We start from the raw sequence: 9,359 nt of genomic DNA, 5'->3' as shown, positions 1-9,359 counted from the left end.
GGGGTCGGCGTGGGGAGCAGGTCTCCCGGGACAGGGCCGCGCGCCGGGGGCGGGGCTCTGCGGGGGGTGTGGCCGGGCTCCCGGGGCGGGGCCTGCGCTGAATGAGGGACGCGCCCGCCCCAGCTGCTTCCTGAAGGTGAGCCGGCTGGAGGCGCAGCTGCTCCTGGAGCGCTACCCCGAGTGCGGAAACCTGCTGCTGCGGCCCAGCGGGGACGGAACGGGCGGCGTGTCGGTCACCACCCGCCAGTCGCTCAACGGGTGCGCAAGCGGGGTGGGCGGAGGGACGCGCGTGGGGGCGTGGCCTAGGGGCGGAGCCAGAGCTCGGGGTGGGGGAAGTGGGATCCTGAGGCCGGCCCCTTCCCCGGGCGAGGGTGGGGTCAACGCCTGGAGGCGGAGCTAGAGGCCAGGTTGGACGGTGGAACCCTTTGGGGAAGGAGTTAGATCCTAGGCGGGGGCAGGACTCCAAAGGCGAGGTCCGACCCTGGAGTAGGGATGGGCTCTTCGGGGCGGAGTCGGGGCCTGGTCTGGATGTCCCGAGCAGGGAAGAAATCAAATCCAGGGGTGGTAACCAGGCTTTGGGCGGAGTCAGGACCTGTGGGTGGAGTCATAGCCCGGCCCTCCCTTTGGTGGTTGAATCTGGCTTTGGAGGTAGAACCACTCGGGATGGATCAGAGCCTGATACTAAATCCTTTTTTTGGGATAGCCAGGTGAAGGGTAGAGCCACATCGAAGGTAGAGTTAGAACCCAGGGGGCGGGGCCTGAGGAGGGGCTGGTCCTCCCAGGGTGGAGCCATTAGGACGTGGTCTGGACAGTGCTTAGGACTGCGGCGGGGTCTTCCCGGGGCGGGGGGTCGGGGGGAATGCAGTCAATAGAGAGCTTGATTCTCCCCCGAGAGCCACGCCAGGACGGGGCATGGTCGGTGTGCAGAGGAGCAGGTTCGCCCCTCTATGGGGGCGGAGCCAGGACGAGGGGCGGGTTCCTCCTTGGCCTGAGGGAGCCCACTCACTCACCACTTCCTGTGCAGGACGTGGGTGGTCCGACACTACAAGGTGAAGCATGAGGGCCCCAAGTATGTGATCGACGTGGAGGAGCCGGTGAGCGTCGGGCTGGGCTACTGGGAAACGCAGTGGTGGGGTCTGCGCCCCTTCCCTAGCAGTCCTGACTGCGACCTCTGTCCGCCTCCAGTTCTCCTGCGCCTCACTCCACGCAGTGGTCAACTATTTCGTGTCACACACCAAGAAGGCGCTGGTCCCCTTCCTGCCAGAGGAGGACTATGAGAAGGTGCTAGGTGAGTGCGGCCTCTGCAACTCTGGGGACCCAGTGTGTGCCTCTCCCTCCCCTTCCCTCACGGGGTACCCCTGGCCAACCTCCGGGACCGCTCTCTGTTTCAGGCTACGTGGAGGCGGATAAAGAGAACGGCGAGAGTGTGTGGGTGGCACCCGAGACCCCTGCGCCCCAAAGCCCAGGTGACCCCCTGCCCTGCAGCCACCACTGGGCCAGAGTGAAATGAGACCTGAGACCCACATGGCGCCCCCCGTGTCCAGTCTTGTACCCAGTTTCAAGGCCCCAGAAATTACCCAGACCCTGCCCTCCGAGTTGTGGAGCCGCAGGCAGGGCTGGACACACTCCCAGCCCCTGTGGGGTTGAACCTGGGGCTGGAGGTGGTGGTGCCAGAGTTGGGGAGAAAAAGGGGCGGAGGCTTCCTGGAGGAGGTGGTGTTTGCTTAAAGTCTCACGGGATTTCAACAGGTCAAGATGGGCAATGGAGGGACGGAGGGCTCCTCTCGAGCAAGATCTACCCAGAGATATGGCTATTGAGAAAGGGGTGGGGGTGGTCCGGTTTATGAAACAGGAATAAGATACTGGGAAGGTGTGGGCTGAGCAGTATGGTCCTCCTGGGGCTGGGCAGACATGGGGAGGGGCTCGTGCACAGTGGGCATGTATTTGCACACACACACACACACACACACTGCACACTCACAAACACGAACTGCATCCACCTGCATAATCAGAAACTCACGTGTAGACCCGTACGTAGACCAGGGCTCCCACACACGCAGAATGCCAGCACCATACAATTCCCGTCCTGCGTAGCACTCACACCTTAAGCCACAATCCCATGTGTTTATACAAATGCACACCGACGAGCACAAATTGGGATATTTATAGGCACATGAATGTACACGCTAATATAGACACATACTAGCAGCCACAGTGTCACACACGTATACACACTTTGAGGTGCGTGCACACCCTCTGCATATATTCAACCGTGCAGATTCACTCAGTGTGCCAGCGACATGGGGACACAAACACCGGTCATAAATGGGCATGTGAAAAACCCACACATGCCCAGGGTCATGTGCCCGAGTCCCGTGACTGCTGTTTCTCACCAGGTCCCACACCCCCGTCGGGTGGCCCCAAGCAGCTGCCTCCCGTGCCCGTCACGCCTGCGTCAAGCCAGGACAAGCTGACCCCACTCCCGGACCAGGATGAGAACTATGTGATCCCCATCGCAGACTCCCCAGTTGCCACCTATGTGAATGGGGATGGTAGGTGTGGGGGGAGGGATGAGAGATGGGGACAGGGGAGGAGGCTAAAAGGGAGATGTGACGTGCCGCACCTTTGTCCACACAGTGCCTGGCCCTAGTCGGCCGGTCGTCCTGAAGCCCAAGAGGTTGGCCAAGGTTCAAGGAAAGCCTCCAAAGCTACCAAAGCCACCCATTGTGCCCAAGCCAGGTAGGGGTCCCTCCCCACAGCCCAGCCCTCGCCAGAAAGCGGAGAGCCACCTCACCGCCCCCCCCCCTCCTCCAGAGCCCAAAGGCCTCAGCGGTGGCCTGGCCAAGAAGCCGGTGGGCAACTCAGCACAGGCCTTCTTCCCCGCGACAGGTGATGCATCTGGGGCTCCGTGCGGCCTGGGGTTCCCAGGGGGTGAGCTGTGCTGGCCTCCGGGCCCCACACCCTGAAAAGACCCTCCTTGCTTGGCTTCACGCTGTGCGGTCTTCAGACTCCTCAGGGCTTTTGAATAGATTTTCACTTCTCACGGGGCCACCACAAATTCTGGGTGCTGGGTGCGTGGGGGGGGCAGCATGGACTGGGCATCCCTCGTGCAGCTGAAGCCTCACCCGCCCCCCGCCCCCGTCCCCCACCAGGCCTGGCAGATTTGACGGCGGAGCTGGAGGAGAAACTGCAGAGGAGGAGGGCGCTGGAACACTCAGCTGGACACGCTGGGGACCAGTGAGCCGGTCTCGGGGTGTAACGAGTAACGAGGCAGAGAGGCCAAGCCCTCCTCCTGGAATAAAAGCTCAAGTGACCCGGGGGCCTCTGCTTCTGGCCTGGCTTGGGGCGGGGAGGGGGGGGCAGTGAGGATCCGGCAGAGGTCCGCCCACAGCTGGCCCCTCTTACCAAAACCTGCCACCCGACCCAAGAAGAAAAGCCCACTTTACAGCTAGGAAAGCTGAGGTCCAGAGAGCTTTGGGGCCCACTCAGTGCCACCCAGCCCCAAAGAACCATCAGCACAGCCTGGCCAGTGATTGACGTTTATTAGGAGGCGAGGAGGGGAGGAGGGCCCGCCCCAGGGCCCGCTCCCCGTTGGCGACCCCCATTAGGAGTTAAGGCTCCAAGCAGCAAGTGAGAAAAGGGCGCCGGCTGAAACGACGGACCGAGGTCTGGGAGGAAGGCCAGGGGCCTAGGTGAGGCTGGTGTTAGAGCTGCTGGTGGCACTGCCCCGCTTCTGCAAGCAGCGCACGGAGCTGGGCACCTGCAGGCCTGTCGTCACCTGGAAGCTGCCGCACCACACCTGGGGCACAGAGGGGGGCGGAGCGGGGAGAGCGTTGGGGGGGAGGGGAGAGGGGCTCAGGAGAGAAGCCGGCACCCAGGACCCCCCCCTCCCCTCCACCGAAGGGTTCTCACTGTGAAAGCAGGCAGCAGTGGCTGTGTGAACTTGGCCTTGAAGGTGTGCAGCAGCTGCTTGGTTCTGGCGTTGTAGAAGGACAGGAGGCCTGGGATGGAGGCAGAGGGACAGGGGGACCGGTAAGGGACAGGGGGATGCAGCAGAGACGGGGCAGACAGAGGGCGCCCGCGATGCCGCCCGGGGCTCGGGGTCACCTTGGTGGAAGTCGCAGTGCACGCCCAGGCAGTCGGGCACGGGGGCGTCCAGCACCTTGGCCTTGTTGGCGTGCTTGGCGGTGAAGCTGGCCTGCAGCCAGTTGTTGACGTGCAGGCACCAGGACGAGGCCGTCTTGCCCAGCTGCTCGAAGCGGCCCAGGCTGCGGTACGCCACCCCCACGCCGAACGCCTTGCTGTCCGGCTCGAAGCGCACCTCCCAGTAATGCTCGCCGCCGTCGATCAGCGTGTCCCCTGCGGGGCGGGGCCAGTCGGGTCCCAGACGGCCTTCCACCAGGGGGCGCTCACCTGCGTACTCCTCCGCCCCCAGCTGCTCCTTCCAGGCGGTCCCCAGGCTTCATCCACCGCCTCTAGATAAGCCCCGATCCTCCCCAAGCCTCAAACGATCCCTTGTTCCAGATGCTTCCAGGCCTTAGAAACTTCCTCCAAAACAAACCATTCCTCCCCATGTTCAGATACTCCTCAGGCCTCAGTTCTCCCCGGAGACTAGATTAGCCCCAAACCCTTGTACCTAGGGGGCCCCAAGCATTCCCACGGGCCTCAAGTCCTCCTGGAGCGCAGAGACTCCCTGGAGCTCTGGGACCCTTTCCTATGGCCTGTGAATCTAGTCTCCCCGGACCCCCAGCTCCGGGTGGAAGCCAGCTTCTTCGGGGCCTGAGTGCACATCCTCTCCTAGCCCGCCTCCGCTATGGCCCACGTCCATCTACACCTCAGCTCCTCCAGGGACACAGGGCTAATCCCCATGTGCATTTCTTCTCTGGGCCTGCTCCTCCCCGACCTGAGCTACTTCCCCCCACAACCAGGCTACCATCTTCCCAGAGGCTCCCTAGCTCCCTCTCAAGTCTCAGCCACCCTGCAGGCCCCCTCCCCTTCCCCTGCTTCTCCCCCAGACCCTGCCTCTCACCAATCCCAGATGCTCCACAGAGCGTCTGCTTCTCCTCAACTAACCCGTAGGTGACCTTTCTATCCAGCTACTTCACAAATCCTCAGATACTCCACAAACCCCAGGTGGCCCACTGGCTGATCTCCAAGCCACAGACCCCACAAGCTCTGCCCCCCACCCCCGGAAGCCCACACCCTCCTCCCTCCCCAGTCCTTCAGCACTAGAACAACACGTTATCGAAACCATTCCCAGAAAGCTTTGTTGGTGGCTGCCTCAGTTTCCCCAACCAAAGGCATTCTCTCCCACCACCCCCCACCATCAGGCCCTGCCCATATGTCCCTTCTGCCCCGTCTGCCCCTCCTTACCCAGCACTGTGTAGGACTCGGCCGTGAAGCGATCCCGACCCCCACGACCAGAGGACATCCTCTTGGGAGATGGCACACCTCTGTGAGTGGCAGGGAGGGGGAGGGTGAGCGCAGCCTTCCTGCCCCCACAGGAGGGCTTCCCTGGTCCACCCAGGCCACTGAGGTCTTTCTCTGCATGCCCTGGGCCCCTCCTATCAGAACACACCTCTGGAAAACTATTCAACTGTCAAAACCTAGTTAAAAATCTCTTCTTGAGGTGCCGGGGTGGCTCAGTCAGTTACACATCCGACTTCGGCTCAGGTTGTGATCTCACGATCATGAGTTCGAGCCCCGCATCTGCTGTCAGCACAGAGCCCGCTTCCGGTCTTTTGTCACCCTCTCTCTCTGTCCCTCCCCCACTCCCACGCTCTCCCCCTCCTCCAAAAATAAACATTAAAAAAAGAAATCTCTTCTCCCTTCTCCTCGGGCTCCTCCAGCTCCATGTCCCTCCTTCCGCCCCAGCCTTGACCACGCTGGTCTCTGGGTGTCCCTGCCCCGTTTGATCAGAAACTCAGGGGGGCAGGGGGCAGGCTACCTGGCTGGGGAGTTGACGGGAGACGCCGTGCGCCCCTTGCCATCCTTCTCGCGAGCCTTGATGTCCTGCACCTTCCCGCCCATGGCATCCCACTCCACGGAGAGGTCATCCACCCGCAGGTTCTGGTGAGATGTGGACGCATCCAGGCGGAACATGAACGCTGGGGCCGGGCAGACGCGGGAGTCACAGAGATGGGGAAACCCGGAGAGACACAGAGAGAGACAGAGAGACAGACAGTGACCAAGACAGACCATGACAGGGATGGAGAACAAAAGCGACAACAGAGACTAAGACAGAAAGAGAAAGAGAGAGAGTGACAGAGAGACTCAGAGACAGATACAGAGCGACAGGCAGCAAGACACCAAGGACAGATGGGGAAGAGCTGGGGAGGGGGGCGCAGAGCACGCAGCCAAGGGAGTGAGGGCCGAGGGCTTGTTGCTAAAGGTCCCCTCTGTCTGGAGCCATTTTCAAAGCACTTGTGGTGTTTCCACTGGGGATTCATTGCAAGGAGAGGGCGGGGCTATAGCACGGGGCGGGGCCATAGTAGGGGGCGGAGCAAAGTACTATAGTTAGGCTAGACTACAGGTCTTCCTATGAGGGCAAACAAAGGTGTTACTGCAGGAGAGTAAGATCGGATCCCACCCCCAATTGAGCCCTAATCTATTTTAATCTAAGAGCCCTTATCTATTTTTAGTAGAGAGAATGAGAGAGAGTGTGTGTTTGTGGGTGTGAAAGAGAGAGAGTATAAAACCCATCCAGGTATAATGGGATCAACTGCAAAAGCAAAAAACAATGACAGGTGTATATTAGACACTCAGGCTAAGGAATCTACTGGGGACTGAGCTCCGAGCTTCCTGGCAGCCAGAGCAAAAAGAGTCACAGAACCTTGATTAGAAGAGTCTCATTAGACACCAGTACCTGGGGCCCCAGGGTGAGGGGTTATGGAGTCACATCCAGGGTTGGGGTGCGGGCCAGTCACCTGGTGTCTCCAGGGTCACCGACTCGGAGAACTCGCTTGCAACTGCTTTATTACAGGCCTTCACACGGAAATTCATGTATTTCATGTCAAACTTGAGACCTAGGAGCACAGAGGGATTGCAACATTGCGTGCGCTTTGAGCACTAGGTTACAGGTCCCCGTGTCCACCGTAATCCCACTCCTCATTCTAAGGAGCACCCCCCAAACGACATCTTATCCTGAGACACCATCCTTGTCCTCATTTACCAGTGGTACTGTGCGGACTTGGCTCCGCCTCCAGCCGAGACTGGCCAATCGGGATGCTTAGAGACATAGTAACAGCGACTGGGTCAGGAATAAGCACATGACCCAAACTGGCCAATCAGAATCTTCCCTGGGACTTTAGGCTGGTATTATAGGGAACAGAGTCACTGCCTTCTCTGGGGCTGGCCAGCTGGGAGGAAACGCGTCTAGGAAAATGTGTCAGTGCATTTGGTGAGCCTGCTTCAGAATTCATCATCCACATGCAACAAAGGCAGGGAACAAAGGTGAACGAGTCATTTGATTTGCGGGAATCCTGGATTTCCTAGGCCTGGTCACTTAGAGATATTCCCTACTTCGAAGATACATCCCCCATGTTCTTTGTCTTTCTTTTTGGGTTAGTTTCTTCCAGCCTTAAAAATAAAAAGCAGCTACCCAGTTATTTTGTTCCCTTAAGCTAAACCGGCTTGGAGAGCCATCTACACCTCCACCTCCTTTGCTGCCTCACTTCCTCTCCCTCCGGCCATGTCAGCCCCCCACCTTGCAGGACCTCCTGGCTCCCCTCTCTGTTTGTTCTCCTAGGTCTTCTTTGCAGACTCTTCCATCCTTGACACCCTTAAATGTCGGGGTGACTCTGTCTGGGGTTCTTCCTCATCTCACTGTGCTCCCGGACCCATTCTTGCATTTCAGATACCATCTGTCCATCAGAATACCTACCCACTGCCCAACTCCTAGCTCAGACCACATGTCCAGTTGCCTCGTGAGTGTTTCCCCTGGGACACCCGTCCTCTGCTCTTCCCAAACAGCCTTCAGTGCCCCCTGCTCTAATACCTCCCATGGCTCCCTTTGGTCTCAGAACCCCGTTCTTCCTCTCACTTCTCCCCACCAATATCATTCTCTCGGGAAACTTAACTTAGTTCCAGACACAAAGGCCCAGGGCTTGGTGTAGCAGCACAAATACTAACCCTGGAATGACACAGGAACACCTGGGTGGCTCGGTTGGTTAAGCGGCCGACTCTTGATCTCAACTCCGTCATGATCTCACGAACCGTGAGATCGAGCCCCGCGTCGGGCTCTGTACCAACAGTGTGGAGAAGCCTGCTTGGAATTCTATGTCTCCCTCCCTCCCTCTCTCACTCTGCCCCTCCCTCTCTCACTCTGCCCCTCCCTCACCTGCTTGAGGACTCTCTCTGTAAATAAACTTTAGAAAAATAAAATAAAGTTGGAACAATATAGGGCAGATTAGCCTGGCCCCCGCAGAAGGATGGCACGCAAATTCAGACACAAAGCCTCAGTGCTCCGGCCTCTGAGCCCTGATCAGGCCGTTCTTCTGCCTAGAAGACTTTCCCACCCTCCCCTTTTCTTTCGGGCCTCAGCCTGGCTGCCACCTCCTCCGGGTTGCCCCCCAGACTGTCTCCCCCTCTCCGGGTCCCGTTCTCTGAGAGTCCCGCACTTTGCTCAGCACCACCACCTGCTGCCCCAGAACAAAGATTACCAACCAGAAGACCCAGCTTCCGAAACCTGGAACCCAGGTGCCTATGGACGGTCTGGACTCACCATGTGCCTCAGTTTCCTATTCTGCAAACTGGCAAGCACACTGCCAAATCCCAAGCAGGGTGCCCACGGGGATGCGATGGGTCGAGGCATGTACGAAATAAACGCGAAACCAAACCCCGCCCGGCTTGGACAAGCAATCGAGACGACAAATGACCACAGAGGTCAGTCCCCTAGATGAAGCAGTCACCCGTCTCCTCAGCCTCACCCACCCGCCGTCGGCGGATTCAACTTCCTGCCCTGCGGATTTCACTCACTAGGAATGTTGTCAAAGGCAACGAGAGGGGATGAAACGGGGTGATGCCTCAGGACGCCCGTGATACGACAGACCTCCACCTTGACTGTGGCGGCCGGTACGTGACTTCGCACACGGGACGAAACCGCCCACGGGAGCACACACACGTGCACGCGGATGAAGGCCCGTAACTCCAGTGAAACGTGGATCGACGACGCTCATGGTTTTGATATTGAACTACAGTTATGAAAGCTGCCGCGAGTGGAGAAAACCGGGTAGGTCCACACACGGGAACATAATTCAGCCTGGAAAAGGAAGGCAATGCCGACCCGCACTGTGACACACATGACAGGGAGCGGCACCGGGCCCGCGGTCTCCCTGGAGGGCTGCACTGAGGGCGCATGCG

At 59.4% G+C, this 9,359-nt stretch overlaps 2 protein-coding genes and 1 pseudogene across 2 annotated transcripts in view; 2 read left to right on the top strand and 1 right to left on the bottom strand.

Moving 5' to 3' along the window:
* STAP2 (signal transducing adaptor family member 2) overlaps positions 1–3,240 on the top strand; it is a 5,250-nt gene extending 2,010 nt beyond the window's left edge. Inside the window, exons 2-9 of the mRNA XM_029916447.1 lie at positions 137–258; positions 1,025–1,094; positions 1,186–1,288; positions 1,392–1,466; positions 2,396–2,551; positions 2,637–2,738; positions 2,814–2,888; positions 3,152–3,240. Coding sequence (XP_029772307.1) covers positions 137–258; positions 1,025–1,094; positions 1,186–1,288; positions 1,392–1,466; positions 2,396–2,551; positions 2,637–2,738; positions 2,814–2,888; positions 3,152–3,240 — 792 coding nt within the window. The remainder of the gene's footprint in view (positions 1–136; positions 259–1,024; positions 1,095–1,185; positions 1,289–1,391; positions 1,467–2,395; positions 2,552–2,636; positions 2,739–2,813; positions 2,889–3,151) is intronic.
* Positions 3,241–3,522: 282 nt separating this feature from the next.
* FSD1 (fibronectin type III and SPRY domain containing 1) overlaps positions 3,523–9,359 on the bottom strand; it is an 11,197-nt gene continuing 5,360 nt past the window's right edge. The window contains exons 7-12 of the mRNA XM_029918085.1: positions 6,926–7,024; positions 5,947–6,106; positions 5,373–5,452; positions 4,107–4,358; positions 3,912–4,000; positions 3,523–3,798 (exon numbers count right to left, since the gene is read on the bottom strand). Of these exons, the coding sequence (XP_029773945.1) occupies positions 3,688–3,798; positions 3,912–4,000; positions 4,107–4,358; positions 5,373–5,452; positions 5,947–6,106; positions 6,926–7,024 (791 nt within the window). The 3' untranslated portion in view covers positions 3,523–3,687. The remainder of the gene's footprint in view (positions 3,799–3,911; positions 4,001–4,106; positions 4,359–5,372; positions 5,453–5,946; positions 6,107–6,925; positions 7,025–9,359) is intronic.
* LOC115275581 lies at positions 8,366–8,464 on the top strand (annotated as a pseudogene).

Source organism: Suricata suricatta, chromosome 12 (genome assembly GCF_006229205.1).
Source record: "Suricata suricatta isolate VVHF042 chromosome 12, meerkat_22Aug2017_6uvM2_HiC, whole genome shotgun sequence".
NCBI lineage: Eukaryota > Metazoa > Chordata > Mammalia > Carnivora > Herpestidae > Suricata > Suricata suricatta.
The sequence above is the reverse complement of the archived record's forward strand: the minus strand, read 5'-3'. Positions and strand labels throughout refer to the sequence as shown.